This window comes from Candoia aspera, chromosome 6 (assembly GCF_035149785.1).
Source record: "Candoia aspera isolate rCanAsp1 chromosome 6, rCanAsp1.hap2, whole genome shotgun sequence".
In the NCBI taxonomy this organism is placed as follows: Eukaryota; Metazoa; Chordata; class Lepidosauria; order Squamata; family Boidae; genus Candoia; species Candoia aspera.
Window position 1 is genome coordinate 69817977 of NC_086158.1, and position 20248 is coordinate 69838224.

Consider the following 20248-nt stretch of genomic DNA (forward strand, 5'->3'; position numbering starts at 1 on the left):
ATCAATATGTTCCATTGGTTCAGAATGGCTGGGAACCAACAGAGGTGAGAAAGACAGAATTTTAAACAATACATATAAAGCTGTCCAAGAGTAGCCTCTGACCCGGTTCTGTTATCCATTGCTCTCAGAAGCCCCTCCTGGTTGACTGGCTCCTAGTAGATAAGTGAAGATGAATATCACCCTCCTTGCATTCATTTTGCTGCCATCAAGAGAAACAGCATTTGCCATAATCTACAGCAAAGTTAAGTCTTCCAATGAACAGGATTTTCTCCTCCTCTTGCTCTCAGACCCTCTCAAAAGAAGCAGACTGGGGTTCAAAAGTATGTTGACAGAGGACAGGCTAAATGCAATTAATTACATTTATACACTGAAACAACATCCCAGCCAGGTCTTTATGATGACAGATGTACAACTTAGAAAACACTGAAATGTAACAAGTTTGTTAGGAGACATCATTCGGATATCACCCAGACTAAACAAAGGAAGGATTGCAATTCCAGGGAAAGCAGGTAGTATGGTTATAGCCTGAGGTTTTCTCTGGGTGAACTTATTTTGAAACCTAAAATTCTGGATTTTTCCCATTCTCCATTGGATCCCTTCCTTAAAAATCAGGGTGGGATTGGCATTAAAGATCTTTCTCTTATATCCATAGTTCTTTCCTAACACATGTTGTCTGGTAAAAGAAAATACTTTCCTATGTATAGTGATCCTTGAGGAAACAAAAATAGAAATTGTGTTTGCATCCACGGAGCCAACTATACACCATAATTATGGCATGGTAAACTTGAGAAAGCAGCAATAAAAATACACCATCTATGCAGTTAAACAGACTCTTCAAGCTTAATTGTGGTTACATAATTGTGGTTACGTATGGGCGCAGGAGACGAAACAATTTTGTTAAGGCATTCTGATATTTTTTTTTGTTTAATTGGGATATCTCAATCACATTATTGCAATAAGAACCCAAACAGTCATTCCTGCTAACTAGACATTTTTCATATATTATGAACAAACCTGAAATGTTTCATGATGTATACCATCTGAAGGATTATGCATATTTATTCTTAACCCTTGTGCAGTTCCTCTGTCAACTGACAGCTCTTTTAAACAGAATTGAGAGATTCTATTACAGAAAATTGGGATTTGTATTCATACCTTCCAGATCTTCTCAACATTTTCTTGATTTCTGCAATGGAAGGCTCACTGCAGTTCAGCCTATTTGCATGAGTGATGTGATAAAACACCAGTGTAAAGAGTATGGTTCCTGTGTTGTAAAATTTAAAAAATTTAAAATTGAATTTTTCTTGGACCATCATCTTGTATTAGCTCATGGCCAAGATGCTGCACTGCTCACGCAAATCAAAGTAGACAGTATGGCTGGAAGTAGGTTATTATTTTGTTGAGTGCCTTTGTGTCCTAATATATCTAACCAAACGGGTGGGCAGAAAAGTTTACAAAGGAAAAAAAAATGTAATGACCCTTAAAGCCATGCTACATGACATTCAGAGACAACTCACGAAAGTTGCATTGCATCTCACTCCCATTTTGGTGACTTCCTTAGATATCAGTTCTTTTTCAGATTCTAACTCCAGCAAAACTTGCACCAAGCCTCAGAGTAAGAAGCGTTAGAGAGCTCATTTTCAAAAAAAAAGTTGGTGTCTCTCAGTTCATTAATTACCTTCATTCTACAGTCAGAAGAAGAGCAAGAAGTAGGTGTGCAAGCTTACATCTGGGGAGTAATTTGAGAACAAAATAACACCTGGATGTGGAGATGTTACACATTTTTTCTTCAAGAGAGCAAATTTGACTTTAGCACACCCTCTCAAAATCATTAAATGCAACACAGTAATCATCACACTTTAATCACATGTGATCATGTTGGAAAAACAACCCGAATATTTCCCTCCCCCTGTTTTTGGTGCATTTTACAGGGTCTGCATGTTAGGGAGAAGGCTACTGCACAGTGGCAGAGCACCTGCTTTGAATGCAAAAAGGTGCAGGTTCAGCCCATGACATCGACAGGTAGGGCTGGAAAAGGTTCTCGTCTACCACCGCTGCTACCCAGTGACAGATCCAGCTAAAGCAATAGAATTCATGCTAAGAGGGGCTGAGTGCAGAACTCAGAAAGAGTTGCTGAGTTGCTGACAAATTAAACCAAGCAGTGAGATTTTGTATATATAAAGTGTGGGAACAACTATCGCTCCTTAGTTCCAGAAGTGAAATAACCAAAGATTATTACTCCAAAAACCATTCTCTCTTGCATATGTTAAACTAAAAGAAGGCTATAATTACAAAAGACAGATTTTGAAATCAGACCTTGAATGACAGATGAGAGGGAAACTTCAATGCTAAACAGCTTCTTGAGAGGCAGAAAAGTTTTATTTAAAGATGTATCACTGCTAAAATCATCTGATGGGAATTTTAAACAGAATTTATTAAAACTCTACTCATACAGTCGATATTTTTTCTCCAACCTCTAACTAATATATTAACAATGAAATACAGCCTGGCTCATTTAATAACCCAGAGAAATGTCCTGATAATTCTATAAAGAAAGGATGAAATTATCAACAAATTGGGTCAGAGAAGGAAATCGTTTTTCTAATTCTTCCTGGATCAAATATAGCCAATCCATCCAATTCAAAATGCTGTTCTGAGAAATGTTTTTGCTTGACTGTGGTAGATGCAATTGTTTGCACAGAAGTTTATTTTCTTTAGAATGCTACAGTTCTGAATAACTGTTTCCATCAAAACCATCAATGAGCTGGCTGCTGCAGACATCCGTGATTTATGACTGGTTTTCTCAACGCTACTTAACATAGAAATGGAATTACACTGCTCAAGTGGTATAGCTAACAAAGCAAAAATGCAGAAAATGATCAAGACAGACCTATGCCCATATAAGCCAGAACAGAATTATATGATAACAGTGGTTTGTTGTTGTTTATTATAAACACAGTGGTAAAATGAGTTTTTCACGCAGATCTCCAGATCAATCCCTAGAATCTACCTGGATCTATAGGATGTTTCATGCACATAAGACCTGATTTGACTTGGTAACAGGTACAACTCCAATTTCCTCATGTTTTTTTTAGGAATTTAGTCCCAGGTATCTAGGACTGCAGCCTCTCCCCCAATATACAACTCAGACTGGACAACCATGCAGAAATTAGCTACTATTTATTAGTAAGAAGACAGCATATGATAAAGTATAATTTATTTCTTCAGCTGAGTCTGTAGCATAAAATAGGCTTCCCACTTCTTCAGAGGGGGTGGAGAGAGGCTAATCCCCATTATAAAATGGTCTATATAGCACAATCCCTATTAGTAAGCTACATAGCCTAAATCCTCATTATAAAATGTTCCCAACTTTGCTAAGCCCCTGCTAAATTCCAAATCCTATTCTGTCACCACGACTGTACGCCGGTAAATTCAAGGAAAGATCGTATAGCTTTCTTGGGCGCGGGGTGGGAATTATGCATTTACGAAATGGTGGTCTCTGGAGAGTTCCCAATTCCAGACCTGCCCCCGACAGGCAGGGGCGAGCTCCCCAAAAGCCGCCCGTCCCAGGTTCGCGCCTGTCAGCTCGGAAAGTTGTCGGGCAACTAGCCCGGGCACCGACCGAGAAGCGGAGACACTGGCTGCCCTCCGAAGAAAATTTCCACCCCAGCTGTCTTCCCGCCCCTCTGCTCTGCCTCTTGGCTGCTGCAACCGAGTTCTTCCGTTTCCAGCAAGGCCACTCGCCCGCTGCCCAGAACAGTTTGTGGAGTTTGCCCGGGTCACTTAACTAAGTGGCGGAGAGGCTCGCGCTTGCTCCCCGGGAGGCACAGCGGGGCAGCTTGATGGGGCCGAAGCGGGTGCCCTCCGTCCCCGCCTCGCCCTCCTCCTCCTCCATCCCGCCAACTTGGCAGAAAGGACGGGCGGCGTAGGAAGCGAGGCGCCCTGGCAGCTGCAGACCCGCCGCTTCCCGGGACCGCGTACTCACCATCCTCCTTCTCGTCGAACACGGGTCTTTTGGAAGACGAGGAAGAGGTACTGGCGCCCATCCTCTTCTTCCACTTGCTCCAGTGAAACATTGGCGGAGGAGGCGAATTGGCATCCCCTACAAGTCCAGGAGACCAGGGCGAGCCGGGCGCAGCGACGGTGGCAGCAGGAGCACCGGAACCCCTGGAGATGGATCTCGCGTGTACGAGTGTTCGCGCGCCGGTGTGTAACGGGTCTGGGTGTCTTTCTGGCTCTACGCGCCCGCTTTTGTCTCCGCCGCGCGCGCACACATGCACGCACACACACTCACTCTGCGCGGCGCTGGAGGCGGCGGCGGCAGCTGCAGTTGCCAAAGAACCAAAGACTTGCTTTGCTCTTTTGGGGGGCACCTTCTTCCCGCCGGGTCCTATTCCCGTCGGCTACTCCTGCCTCTGGAAAGGGGGCCGCACGAGAGAACCTCTTCCGAGGAGGCACACCAAGAGCAACGCCAAACGAGCGAGAAAAACCCAAAGTACGCCGGCTTTCTTCAAGCAAGAGGCGTCCCTCTCTTGCTTCCTTCCTTTCTTCTTTCTCCCTCTCGCTCCCTCGCTCTCTCCCCCCACCCCCAGCCCCGATCTCCACGCCACACGAAGGTAAGCGCCGCTGCAGGGACCCGGCGTGCCCCCAAAGCGAGCTGGAATAACCGGGATTCGAAGGGGGGCGGCTGGGGGGGCTCGAAGCGCGAGACTCCGGAGCCGGCTGCCCTAACGTGAACGCGACTCGTAGTGCCTCCGTCCGTGGCTAGATGGCGCTCGAGGTGCGCGAACGTGGGGCTTACCTTTAACCTTCTGAGATCATCGAGATGCTGCTTGTTGGGGAAGGGGAGGAGATGTTCTTGTCCGCGAGAGGGGCTCCCTACCGTTTTGGTTCCAGAGCAAACATTTAGCATGAAAAATTATACTGCGCACGCATTGAATCAACAGCAAAGGGAAAGGGGAGGGGGTCACTAATCTATTATGAATGATTCTTTGTTCTCCTATAAGGATATCATAGCTATCGATCACCCACGCTGCATTAGGATTTCGTTTATTTTGTGGACTACTTTAAAGCCGAGGATCTCAAACACGTTGTCTGGAAGCAATGTGCCTCCGAGTACCAGGTCGCTGGAGAGCGTGAGGATAACGCTGCAAAGGCACTCTTGTCCCCCCCCCCTCCATTGTATTTGGCTGGTCGTTGTGAAAACAACAATGGATGAGAGGGTCCTTTGAAATGATCCAACGGGTGATTCATAACTGGTTTAAAAAGATGTTTTTACTGTTACTGCTGTTGTTAAAATATAATGTGTATTTTCAATGGTACAACTGCTGTTAATAATTTGGAGAGGAGGAAAGATCACATGACTTGAACTCCTTTGAGTCCTTCCATTTTACTGTGTTTTAGTTTTGCCTTCAAATCAGTTGACGACCGACAGGAAGCTCTGGCGTGGGCTGGTCCATGAAGTCACGAAGAGTCGGAAGCGACTAAATGAATAAACAACAACAGTCTTCACTCCTGGTAGATTGCCTGGATGAATCCCTGCAGTTTTCTTGGCAAGATTTTCAGAAGTGGTTTGCCATTGCCTGCTTCCTAGGACTGAGAGAGTGGAACTGGCCCAAAGTCCCTCAGCTGGCTTCCTGAGACCATTTAGCCCAAACTTTGAGCTTGTCCTTAACCAAAAACTTGTATTATGGGTAGTCATTTAGTGACTACTTGTTCAGCAACATTTCAAAGTTACAACAGCGCTGAAAAAGGAGACTTACAACTGGTCCTCAACGTTGTGGCCCTTGTAGCATCTCTGTGATCACGTGATCACGATTTGGGTGCTTGGCAACTGGTGCGCATTTACGATGGTTGCAGTGTCCCTAATCACATGATCGCCGTTTGTGACCTTCACAGCCAGCTTCTGAGAAGCAAGGTCAATGGGGAAGCCGGCAGGAAGTCGCAAGTGGCGGTCATGTGACATCATGCTTAATGACGACTCCCAGAACTGACAAACTGACATAATTGGGCACAGTCATGTGAAGTTTCACTTTACAACCGTGCCAATTAGCGACAGAATTGCTGGTCCCAGTTGCAGTCGGTAAGTGAGGACTACCAGTACTGTCCCATAATCAACCATAAGCACATAGAAAGGGAACTCTACAAAAAGGCTTGAGTGCTTCAGTGTTTGTACAATGGCCTTAGAAATATGATTAGTTTACAGGTAATTTAAGGTAGCAGTCTTGTTCTCAGTTTACTACTAAGGACTATCAACCTGCTTCCAATTTGATCTGCAGCATTGTAGGATAGGAACATCTTAATTTGTATTATCTAAGGCAGGATATATCAATCTGTATATGTGCATGTAATATGATTAAAGCCTTTTGGATTTATGTGAATAAAAATCTACGTATAGAAATCTGCAGCTGGCTCAAGAATTTACTTTATATGTGAACACAAAGTGGTTATCAGCATTTCAGTACAGTAATTTCATCACCACTCAATAATTATAATCAACTTCTGAGATTCATAGATAAGTGTTTTCAAACTGGATTGATCAAAATAATATTTTAAAAAATGATAAAATGTCATGAGTAAGGATGGCGAGCAGGGGGCTCCCATCCAGACTGTTAAGCGCATGCGTAGCACTGAGGAACTGGTCAGCCATTCAAAGAGACACAGATCGGGACCGCCTTAACCTTTGGGGTTTATATGTCTGGGTTTTTCCCACGCTTCTTCAGTTTGTTAGGATTCCTGTTATGTACTAGCAATAAACATTAGAGACCAGTTCCTTGTCTCAGCGTGTTTCCTGGCTGTTAGGACATAAAAGTTCCTAACTAAAATTCTGCTAGTAATATTAGAATACTCTGAACTTTATTTACAGTCAGATTCTATACTTGGTCTAAGTTTTAAAGAGTTTTCAGGTCTGAATCTGTCAACGCATTTCAATGTTTAAAATGATAAAAGTCTTTTTATTTTTTTTAATTTAAACAATTTAATGTTACCTGGATTTCAAATAATTCTTGCAATAGTTTGGATGTTCATGTTTTCCAAAAGGTTGTTTTATTTCTAATTAGCACTGCTAATTAAATCACAGCAGATTTCTTCCCCTTCTCTAATTGATCGGTTAAATTGCATGCTGTTTTTGGAAAAAAATCTGAAAGAGGTGTTTATAAGAAAAGGTCTTCAGTTTAATATATGTCCTGGCCTCCTTCACTGTCACTACACATCTTTATTTAGCACTTTTTATATTCATAAAATATGAAATCATATCAATTGATTCATAATTTCCCTCAAAGTTTCAGAAAGTCATATATGATATGCCACTTTTTTCTACAAAAAAAGGTGAATGATCCTTATTTCAAATGAACAAGTCATTCTGCATTCACAAACAAAGTAACAAATTAACATTTTAAGCTTTGCAAGATAAACAAAGTGGTAATATGTGGCTAAGGAAAAGTCTCACAAATTTCCTTTCATGCAAAATGGTGTGATCCAAGAAACAGTATCCTTTTTGTGCCACAAAGCCACATTATTTATAGACTCTGTTAGTCTCAAAATTATTGTTCAAATATATCTATGACAGTTACAAAATATTGGGGAATGTTCTGCAAATCATCCTACAGATTAATAAAGGATATTGCAGAACTTTGGCTGCAAATGCTAATGATCTGTCTAATGATAGATTGGATAAAGATTGAACCATATATCTCTGTCACCAGCCTAATCATTAGTAAATTTACTCAGAAACAATTCTCCAGACCTTAAACGTGCAAGAGACTATAGCCTTAAAACATTTATTAAGTTAGGTCGACTACTATACCATTAGCACTTAAACAAAAGTTTGGTATGACTAATAAAATAAAGTCCAGGGGGATAGTTAAATTCCTTTGTTGCAGCAGTAATATCCCGAATCTAGCTGGGCTCCTAAAGTAGCAACAAATTCACTGCAGTGTAAGCATTTGTTGGGTTCATTTTTTCTGATGCTTGCACTACTACCCTCAATTCAAAGATTATACATTTATATCTGAATACTGTGAAACCCGAATGTCATGAAATGCAAGAGGCAGCAATAGGTCAAGATAAAAAAAAGGGGTCCTGATCAGAACAACAGTAATTAGAGATAATGCTACACTTCTCATAATGCGAAGCTAAGTTAACATTCACTGTGTGCAAGGAAGACGAAGTTCAGGCGTAGATCAGTTTATACAGTCCACAGAATCATGATAATATAATTGATTGAAAATGGCTATGTAGAAAGCTTTCATTATAGAGCCATACTAGTGCTCCTTCAGTTCAGGAGTGCCAAAGATTATATTGCTATAAACCTCAAATTTCTATGGCATATAAAAATAGCATTTCCTGAATGAATAGTTTCAAACTATCTGATGAAAACTCCTAACACAGTTTATTTAGGTTTATCAAGAAATGCATTTCTTCACTGGTTTGGGCAACAGCTCAAAAAGTATCAAGGATTTCCTACCCATTAAAGTTAGCAAAGCTATGTCATGCCTGCTTGGTTTCATTGTGAAGCCAGATGGCTGACAGTCCTCCAGTGTTTGCAGATGAATTCTGGCTTGCAGAGGGAATCTAGCAGATTTCATACACGATGACTATTCATTTCTTTGTGACCAGAAAGCCACATTACACATTGCTGGAGGGAATGGGATTTCAGCTTGGCAGAATGTGTTGCTTTAATTAGTTACTCCCTTGCACGATACCAAGAGCATACCTATTTTTGTTCTTGAGAAGCTGCCATACAAGATTTTAAGAAGTTTGAGATTTGAGAAAGTGAATAAAAAGTGCCAGTTACAGGAGACTGGAAGAAAGTAGGCAGCCAAATATTTTCTTATAATATTCATTCAGTGACAGCTTTGAGGCCAGAGAGTGCACAATGAGGCCATTTATTGCTTTCTAGCCCAGGGTGGTTAGGCAGACCAGAGTTAAGAGACTCTAAATCAGCCCTGCCATAATCATGATTTCACTGGGTTTCATCCTGATTTTGTGCTCCACTCCATCAATCCCAACTGGTTTACAAAAAAATCCTGGAAAGAAGGTCTGTATTGATATTTTCTCCTTTTCTCTCATATGTATCGGAAGTCCTATTGATAAAGCATGAAAAAGAAGAAATTGGCCTTATATCTATAATGATAAAGAAAAAGCAATAGGAAATAGTGATAAAAGGTAAAGAGGCCTCTGAGTCAAGGTCCACTCTGGTGCTTTCAGGGCCACAATTATATAACAGACAACATTGTCCTTGTCTTCACCCCCGCTCCTCCTCCTCCCCTTCAAGTCAGTTTTCAACTCCTGGCAACTGCCTGGACCAGCCCCTGCAGTTTTCTTGGCAAGGTTTTTCAGAAGTGGTTTGCCCTTGCCTCCTTCCTAGGACTGAGAGAGAGAGGGAGTGGCCCAAGGTCACCCAGCTGGCTTTGTGCCCAAGGCAGGACTAGAACTCACGGTCTCCCAGTTTCTGATCTATTGCCTTAACCACTCTACCAAACTGGCTCCCCATTGTCCTCTTCTAGGAGGATGTTTTTGGACTTCCCAATATGCCCAGATGTTCCCTGATGGTTTCTTTTCAAATACCAGCAAGATCTGAGCATATTTAGTCTCCGAGCCGAAAACTAGATTGAACCGCCACCCCCCCCCCCACCACATATTGCCACTTGCTGAGGAAGTGACAATAATAAACTATCGAAGGTAAGAAAAGCCCTAACCCTAAACTATGGCAATCCACTGTATGTCAGACTGATTATTTCTAATTCTCATCTTGGGTGATTACATTCAAAGATTGGTTGGTAATTTGTGCTTTCAAAGTAAATAACAATATTTAGTATATCTTCTGCATTTAGTTACAGTTGATTATTCGCATTTTGCCATTTTCTGCTACCACTCTTTGAAGCCACATTCCATTTTTTTTCTCCTGCTGAAATCCATTTCACTGCTAATGAAAACTGCTTTTCAACCCTAAACACTCTACTTATAAAACTGGAAGGAAAGTAAATGCTGTAGAATCCTCTTTATTGTGAAGTTAAATATATCCTAAGCTGGATCCAGACTCAGTCACATTTAGAACAGACCAACTCAACAGAATTAAGTTAGCTCTCAGTGATTTTAGGAGGCCTACCTCAGTATGTAACCTGAGATTTCTTTGTTCCATGCAGCTGTCCAAAAGTTGCCAGCAAATTTTTTTTTATTTTTTTTGTGTAACAGAGGGGGAAATTATTTATTATACAGGAAACAGTGATATTAACTGTATTAATTTTATTTAATATCACATAATTAAATTCCATTATTTTCTTTAATGTGACCTTGCTTGCATTTTGAAATGTGGTTCTTGACATAGTGCCCAAATGCCAAGTGTAATCTTCAGCTACCCAAAAGTTGCACATTCTTAATCTCATTAAAATCTTGGAATTGCACAGTTGGAAAGGACCACAATGATCATCTAGTCCAACTGCCTGCAATGTGCAGGAAAATCAATTAAAATGTTTATGAAAGATTGCTGCCAGCCTCTTCTTTAAAAACTCCAGAGATGGAGACTCTACTACCTCTGTTATACAGACCTTGCCATCAGGAAATTTTTCATTACATTTAAATTAAAACTAGGTAGCTGCAATTTATATCTGGTATTTCTTATCTTAGTTTCTGTGGCCATGGAAAATATTCATTGAGCATCTTCCCTGTAGCTTCCCTTTATGTATCTGAACATGGCTATCATGTCTACTTAGTCGTCTTTTTTTCCATACTGAACAAACCAAGTTCCTGCAGCCTATTCGTATAGGGCATGTCCTCACAGCTCTATATCATCTTCAGTGCTAACTCTGAAACCCTCTCCAATACCTTGTCAATATCCTTTTGGAAATATTGTGCCCAGAATTATACACAGTACTCTGGGGTGTGGTCTCACCAGTGCCAAGTATAGAGGAATAACAATGTTATGTCCCTTTGATACAATGCATCTTCTAATGTAGGCCAAAACTAATGTTTAGCTTATCAAAGACCACACCCAAGTGCTTTGATCGTTTTCAAACCATGAATCTTCCAACTTGTGTGATCCACATTTTTTTTCTCTCTAAATGGAATACCTTACTTTTCCCTTTTTAAGACATCTTGTTTCTCTCAGATCAATGCTCCATCCTGTCTGGATTAGACTATAATCTCATTCTGCTATCCTGAATGTAGGCCAGATCTCCCAATCTAGCATTCTCCACGAACTTGATATGCAACCCATCATTCCCATCTTCCAGCTCAATTAAAATATTAATACAGACCCCAAGTCTGCTCTATGTGGAACCCCACTGGTTACAGCTCTCCAACTCAATGTAGAGCCATTAATGGTAAATCTTTGAATGTGGTTAGCCAGCCAGTTATAGACCCACCTTACTGTAGTGCCATCCAAACCATACTTTAGCAGACTGGCAAAGCCTGGCCACTCTTCAGCCAGTTTCATCAGTATTTCACCATCATTTCAACTGGACCTGGAGAACTGAAGGTATTCAGGTTAGCTAGAAGTTGCTGTACTACATCCTTACTGATCTCTCCTGTTGCGTTTGTTCTCAGCCTGTGCTCCTAAAATAAAAATTTCTTTTGGATTTAAAGAAAGAGGCAAAATAGTAGTTTTTTTTGATCTTCTGTTAATTTTTTTTTTCCATCTGAAGATAGCAGGGAATTTACTTACAATCTGTTCTGAAGTTAGTCTAGTTATGCTGTAAAAAGATGCAGGTCTCACACCCCAGTACCTTAATATCCTGTATGGATGTTGACCTCCAGATGCAAAATAATTAAAACAAAATCTGTCATCCAAGGAATTATGTAGGAATGCATGATTATGAAACTATTCATACAGTAGCACACAGATGGGATAACACCTCAAAATGGGCAGGGCCAGAATAATAACTATATTTGATCAGGTCATATAATTACTTCTTACTTGTTTCATTGGTTCCAGGGCAAAGGCTTTGACTACCATTGTATGAAGCCATTAGAGGTAGTCATCGTTACTGCCCTGTTGAGCAATCATTCTAAGTTTCAGCAGCACTGAAAAACAAACTTTATGACTAGTCCTCACACTTACGACTGTCACAGCATGTCCATGGTCACATGATCAAGATTCGGGCACTTTGCAACCAGCAGACATTTGTGACCGTCGCAGCATCCCACAGTCATGTGATCACCACTTCACAGCCAGCTTCCAACAAGCAGAGTCAAGGGAGAAGCCAGCAGTAAAATCGCAAGTCATGGTCATGTGATGTCTTGCTTAACGACGGGGGGATTTACTTAGTGACTGATGGAAGTGAGGTTGTAAGTCTGTCACAGTCACATGATGTCTCACTAAATAACTGCCTCACTTAGCGACAGAGTTGCCAGTCCCAATTGTGGTTGCTAAGCGAGGACTACCTGTACCTTATTTGGGAGAAGAGAGAATTGTTAAATTCATTACCTTCTTGATTCTCAATTTACAATTAGAAAGTAAACAAACAGCATTCAACAAACTGGTAAGTGGGTGGGCTGTGCCTTGCAGGTTTGGAATTAGTAGTTTTTGATAGAGATGTCAGGTATCATCATTGTTTTAGTCAGTATTCCTGCAATGACTCAGGTCAGCTGGCATCTGGTCATGCACTTGATCCTTGAGAACTAACATGAAGAATTGATGCGCAGGAATAAGTGGAGTCTGGAGAACACACACAAAAAAAAGATTGCAGCAGCCCAGAAAATGCTGAATTCAGTGCAGCTGAATTCAGAGAATTTGTTTTTTCCATCCCCCAAGGGCCTTGTAAAGGTTCTGGTTGGTAGGTGGTGCTCAGTAGTAATCTGCAAGCTGTTTACAATGTGCGATATACAGTACTAGCTGTAACAGCTGCAAAGACTCTGTGAATGCCCTGTTTGTTTATTTGGACAAGAAAACAGTTTGTTGATGGCTGGCCCTCCTGCTTCTCTCCTTCAAAGGAGTGAGCCCCATGTTTCATTAATTATTTAATTATCAAATGGGGGTCTGCTGATTAAGTATGGTCCTTACCAGACAAGATGATAGGGAATTGGGGATTTATCCACTATTGAGGAATAAATTACCTCCAAGAAGGAAAGGACAAAGAAAGATTTCATCTTTTTTCTTCCCATTAAAGGGAGGACAGGATAGTAATATTGTCTCCCCACCACCCTGCCCTCCCAGTTTGTTTTGGATTACTCCTTGGACTTTAGACTAGCAACACATAAACCTCAAATTGATGATGGATTTACTGATTTGGCCTCACAACCTGCCGTTGCTGACTGGGAGAATCAAAGAACACTGGATGGACAAAGGGACAATGTAATGGTTGCCTAATCCCAAATACTCAGTCTCACAAGCTCGGGCTTAAAGATAACTGATTTATTAAAGGAATAGTATGCAAATACAGAGAAAGCTGAGAATGAGCAAAAGCGCGCCAAATACAAACTTAAAAGCCTTGCCTGCAAGCCAGTCCCGCCCCAATCACCCGTCAGTACGCATCCCCTCCCAGGTGCTAGAAACCGTTACACACGCCTGGGAAAGTAACCTTGAACAGGATCGCAAACCCAAACACACATTCCAAAGCTCCAAAACAACGGAGGGCGGAGGAATGGAAAAACCCTGAACGAGCGAAGCAAGTGGACACGGAAAATGACTTGACATGTGAAACGTTACAATGTTAACAGAACATTGAAATGGGAAACATGACAGACAAGCTCTTCTGCTAATTCTGCTTTTGTAACTACTGTAACTAGGTGGCTACTGAGCCTTAGAATGTCTTGAGCCCTGAGGAGAAGGAAGGTTTAACAAAACCAAATATAAATGTATATAATGGTATGTGGGAAGGACCCTGGGAGACAGGAGGAAGAGCCACAGAATAGGCAACGATCAAGAGGCAGCTGAGCCCACAGAAGGAAGGGGGCATGGCAAACATCTCAGAAGGGACCTCCCGAGTTTCTTGGACTGTAAAGGCAACGGGGGAGAGATGTATTTTCAGACTTGCAAGATTCGGTATTGTAAGGTAATACCATACAATAAAGATAGAGCTAGTACTCCTGGGTGTGCTTCTTGTCTGGATTACCTCACAAGGTTAACAATGTCATATTTAAGGAACTGGACTCCATTAAGTTATTTCTTACTGATTGTAATGGTCTTTTGACAACAATTGCAGATGACAAATTCAGAAACAAGCCCAGGGTATAAGCATTCCATCATAAAGGAAGGTTTGAGTGATGAACAGCTTAAAGATTCAATTCTCTGGAAAAAGATGCTTGCAGTATCCAGAGGTTATATAAAGAGAATATAAAGCTGCAAAAGAGTAAAAATATTAAGAGTGTAAGGAAGGGCCAAGGACTGCAGCTACTAGATAAGGAAAGGACTTTTCGGAAGTTGCTGAACCCTTTAGAGAATAAATTAGAGATCACTGAAAAGTCACCTTGGTTTTTAGAAAAGGAAATACAGATGGAAGGTGAGATATTAACAGTTGAAAGTCCTGTGAATCTTCTAATTCCAGAACCTACTATTCCTTTCTCCCACTAATAAAAATGGAATCGCAGATATGCAAGATTCTCGACTTACTGTTCTAATGGACACAATCTTTGGAGACACCTGTTTGTTTGCCTAGCCCAGTAGTTGCTAGACCAGGGAAGAAATGGAATTTAGTCTTAATAGAACATAAATTCATGTTTTCTAATTAGAGGTAGTCCTCGCTTACCAACTGCCTCGTTTAGCAACCATTTGAAGTTATGATGGTTGAAAAAAACCAGCCTTGTGACCAATCCTCACATTTACAACCACTGCAGCATCCACAATCATGAAATCACCATTTGGGTGCTTTGCAACCAGCAGGCACTTACAACCATCGCAGCATCCCACAGTTGCGTGCTTTACAACAGGCTTCCAACGAGCAGAACACAGAAGTGAAATTGCAAGCTGTGGTCACATGTTGTCTTGCTTAACAACTGTGGTGATTCACTTAACAACGGGAGTGGGTCATAAGTCCATTGCAGTCACATAATTTCTGCTTAGCAACTGTGGCACTTAGTGATAGAGTTACTGGTCCCAGTTGTGGTAGTAAGTAAAGACTACCTGTACCTAAAGCCCTGGATGTAATTTAAAACACAAGCATTATACTGTCCATTATTTACTTGGATCCTATTATAACCTACTATTACTGATATTATGTATGTAGATTATTTGGGTGCAAATGATAAATGCACCTGTATTATTGTGTCTTTAAAAATATACCTGTCGCTGGAAGGCTTTACTTTGTAAAGGATAAATTTATGAATACTCAGTATTGGATTCTACACTATTTGAAAATAGGACCGTACCCATTCCACTAATAAAAGAAGCCATAGTGCCACATCTTGACACCGATCTAATCCCTGTACATGAATGTAATAGTATGTACAATCTTACTGATCTGACCAAGAAGCTGCCTGTCTTCATTTAAGACAACCATCAGACTGAGGAACTTAATATGTGTGCAGAGACTGATCCCTTAAGCAGAGGGTCACAGGGGCCAGTTTAAGAAACAGCATAAGATTTCCTTCTTGAGGAAGAGGCATTTTTAATACTTTCTTCAGTTTACCCCTGGTGTTGCAGAAAGAAATAATAGAGATAATGTCTTTTCCACAAGAAATTCTGATACTTTCCTGGTCAAGGGACAGTTTGAATTCAGATATTCAAGGGAGGAGGATGCAGGGACAATAAGAGCTGAGCAGGATACTTACCAGACCAGCAAGTGGGAAAGGGAAAGAGAGGATGAGCTATATAGAAAATCTCCTCTTCCAAGCATATTTGATTTTGCCTGGCCTACAGCTAACCCTTTATCAAGCAAGGAGTGACTACAAAGTTTTCTAGATCCATCTGAATTGAGTGAAGTTTCACCCATTTCAGGAAGACAACTTGAAACAATAATAAGGGTACCCCCAAAGAGTAACAGAGCTGTCTATAATGATAGAGGAGAACTGAATGCAATAAGGGGGATGGATTGTCAATCAGGTCTCAGAAATGTAAATCTGCAGCCTCAAACAACCAACCTTTGAGATTACTCAGTTGGAATATTGCCAGATGGGAAAATAAATGTTTACATGGTAAATCTAGAGACTGTGTCAGGCAGTTGGACATTCTGTTGCTCCAAGAAATGTGGGCTCAGATAAAAGTAGAATTTTCAGGCTTTCAGAGCTTCTCTGTAAAGGAGAGAAGAGTTCCATGAAAGGTAGGTCAAAAGCAGGCCTAACTAATCTGATAACATCGTTGAATACTAAAATCACACATCTCTCCCTCCCCTCCCCCAGAAAGTAAGGAAAATGACCTTGGTGGAGATATGCAGGAACTGTTACTTAGGCAAAGGGGCTGAAACCATTTTTAAGTCCAGAACAAGAAGATAACATTTGGAAGCAACTCAGGCTGACACCTCCCTAATGCACTGAAGTATAAGGACAAGGAGGATTATAACACAAAAGTAGTTTTAGCCTTCCTGTGGAGTTGATTTCCTAGTCTAGTCTACCTAGTGGGGCTGACCACCTCCCCACCCCACTGAACCTCTGGATTAGTGAACATCAACACTTAGCCTTGGAGAATTGCTTAGCCTTGGTGTTAAAGGATGCCTACATCAGCACTTGCCAGAAGATTTAACCCCAAAGCAAATTTAATTGGTCTCTCTTTATTTCATCTACAAAATTGTGGAGGCAAAAAGACACATGAGAAACCAATTGTCGAATATTGATTTTCAGGTAATACTGACAGAGGTGAAATATGGTTGTTCCCCATTAAAAAGGGGCAAAGAGCAGACTGTTGGTCGACCGACAGGTTACTTTCATATGTTATTCATACCTAAATAAATACAAAGATGATCTTTTCTGCTGTTCAATTTAATTGTCTCCCAACAGCTGTTACAGAAGGTTAATTTAAGAAAACCCCTTTGGAATGGAGACTATGGCCCCATGAGTTGGGGTAGTTGAAAGTGGAGAACACGACAGCGCCGAACAAATGGTGATTACAACTAGTCCTTGGAGCTCTGGCCATTCCAGCACCTCCATGGTCACGTGATCACGATCTGGGTGCTTGGCAACCCATTCGCACTTACAACCAGTTGCCAAGCGCCCCTCGATCACATGATCACCATTTACAACCTTCCCTGCCAGCTTCACCAGAAAGTCAATGGGGAAGCTGGCAGGGAAGGTTTCTGGGGTAAGTCTCCCCCACCCACGCACCCTTCCTTGTTCAGAGTGCTGGAAAGCGTTTGGCCCGAGAGATCAGGAAAAAACACACCAGGCATTTCTATAAAAATAAGTGTATTTATAAAAAACATAAAACATAAACAGATTCCATATCCAGAGCCCTGGATAGGCACAAAAGCTTTTTACACAGACGTATTTTACAAGCTCATACACTCATACGCACAGAGCTGGAAGAGAGGCTGCTGGAACGAGAGGCTGCAAAAATGAAACTAAAACCTTCTTGTGGCAAGTTCCCCCCAGACAATCAGCAGCTTTATCTTATATGGTCATCCTTTTCACACCCCAACCTGAGGACAATTAAGTCTGACTTTCTCACCCTGCCAAAGTGATTTGTTACCATAGTAACTTCTCTGCAGCTAAAATATCTGGCAGAAAACACCATATACCAACATTCCTCAGACCCTCTGCACTTGCACCGGCCACTCGTGCACCCTCCCTGGCCCTTGCTGTGCCTTCCTCTTACCCTCACACACCCCGTCACATCCCTGTGCACCCTCCCTGACCTACGTGGTGCCTCTTGTGCACCCCCTCACATTCTCAAGCACCCTCTCCAACCTGTCTGGTAAAATTTATTCCTCTTCTGTAACATCTTTTAAGCACAGTCTGTCAATAATGGCAGACATTCTTAAAATTAACTTCTGGGTCCGTTGTTCATAAATATCCCTCAATATGTCCAATGTTAAAAGTATTTTGCTCCATTCTGTGGGGTTTTGTGTGTGGGCGGGGGTGTTTTTTTGTGCCTGCAATTCAGTTTTTGACTTGTGGCAACTGCCTGGACTAGTTCCTGCAGTTTCCTTGGCAAGGTTTTTCAAAGTGGTGTGCCATTGTCTCCTTCCTAGGGCTGAGAGAAAGTGACTGGCCCAAGGTTACTCAGCTGGCTTTGTGCCTAAAGTGGGACTAGAATTCATGGTCTCCCAGTTTCTAGCCTGATGCCTTAACCACTACACCAAATGGCTCTCTGCCAGAGAGGGGATGTTAGAAATTATTACTTTGCTTGGATTTTAATTCCAATCAGAATAATTTCAGAACGGTTAATCTTGTTGCATATGTGGATGAGAGAGTCTAGGGTATTTGTAGAGCTCACAATCCTAAGAATAATCAGCCCAGCTGGATCAATTGCTATGGAGGACATGCATCAAAAGGCATGAACAAAACAAACAGAAGTGGAATAGAATCACATATACTTTTCTGGGAATACAGAAAACTGGCCCATGAATCAATGCTTCTCATTTGTCTTTTTCTGCTGAACTCAGATGCAGGGCAGGAATTTCAATTGGATGCCCTCTGCTCTTAGTCTTGGCCATGCTCTCTCCCAGAGCTCTTATTTTTAAAATGTTCTGGAATTACTTATGCACAGTCAATATTATTTTTTTCTTTAAAGCTTATGTATTTCAAATTTAGCTTTAGTGAAGCCTCATAAAATGCAGTTAAACATAAACTACCGTGGCTCAGCCAAGAAGCTGCAAATTACTAGAAAATCACCTTCTCAACTTTTGACATGTATTTTTAAAATCTTCATCTAAGTAAAAACTTCTACTTTTTGTATTTATCATTTTTTAATGATTATGGCTGTGATGTTCCATTGATGGGATTTTCTTATGCTTTTCTTATGTCCTGTCTAAAATCATATCCAATCTTCAGGAGTACTGGATCGCAATAAGTAAATTTCAGTGAGTTTTGTGCTTTTCTGTATCTTTCATTCTTTTAACAACTTTTCAGCTTCAGGTGTTTTTTACTTATTTGTCTTTCTGTCATCTCTCTATTTCCACTGTTTGCATATTGTGTTTTATTCAAGAATTGATCCAGAAGTCTCATTCGAAAATATAGGACATATGCTACTTGTTTTTATTAATTTGTTCACTGCTATTTACTCACCAGCTGGAGGACAAGGAGTCACTCTTAATTACATTAATTTAAGAATCTGTGCTTATAAAATCAAAAATATCCTCCCCCTTTAACAACATTAATCCTTACATTTTTCTAAGATGGAAGAAAAAAACGGAGAGCTGCTAATTTAGGGACAGTCAACTTAACATCACTAGGAGAAATAACAAGCCACATTTTAAGTGATTTCCTGTTACTTTTAGCTAGCAGGCTATATTTTGAATCCTGAGATAGTGTCTGGAACCTATTTAAACTATCTGAGAAAACTATTTCCTGGCAACCTGGTTTCAGGCAAATGTAGTACATCACAGGTAAAGAAGTTATCTTCAGGAAGAAATGTCAGAGAAAGAAGAGACATGTTACTTTCTGGTTTAAATAATTATTTTACAAACTCATTCTGTATGTTTTTCTTTTTAATGCATGATATATAGATCATGGTGTTATTATAAAGAAAAGAATATTTCTATTCAGGTTCCTAGTCCTTGGTCTTTCAGCAGCTATGTGTTCATCTCCTTTCTCTATCCAGATTCATAACTCCCCAAGCCATATGAGAAATATTTATCCCAGACTGTGAGTAGCCCATAATTAACCTCACCCTGAGGCACAACTATAACCATTAGGTTGAGCTTTAGGTTTTCTAAGGCAAGTGGCAGCATCTGATACCCTCAACTGGACTCAGAAGATGGAAGACACTACCCAATTCCAGAGTTATAGATATACTGTGTAAAAAAAAAAATCCTTGACAAGGGCAATGGCAAACCACTTCCATATTGTTGCCAAGAAAACTGCATGTATGTGACTGTGCTGTCAAGAGGAGTAGAGATCAGTTCAGAGATATATTGTGACCTTTTATGAAGTCATAGAATACAAAAGACACTTAGCAGTGATAGCACAGTAGCTCACTAAAATAGTCTTCCTAACCTTGCACCCTTCCAAAATTCTTTAATAAACATAATTTGCTGAGAATTTGGGGGGTTAAAAATCCACAAATCTGAGGTTGGAACAGTTGTTCCCTGGTTGTTCGATAAAGAGCAGTCATTTTTTACTATACTTAAAATGTCAAAATAACACATTATAAAAGTAAGGAATTTTAAAGCTCAAATTAAATATGTACCAATGTACTAACCATGCTCTCAGTTTGGCACTT

General features: G+C 40.9%; 1 protein-coding gene across 1 annotated transcript in view; it reads right to left on the reverse strand.

The window, feature by feature from the left end:
• Nucleotides 1-4383, reverse strand: part of STK32C (serine/threonine kinase 32C) — a 214384-nt gene extending 210001 nt beyond the window's left edge. The window contains exon 1 of the mRNA XM_063307362.1: nucleotides 3986-4383. Within this exon, the coding sequence (XP_063163432.1) occupies nucleotides 3986-4076 (91 nt within the window). The 5' untranslated portion in view covers nucleotides 4077-4383. The remainder of the gene's footprint in view (nucleotides 1-3985) is intronic.
• Between the last annotated feature and the right edge of the window lie 15865 nt (nucleotides 4384-20248).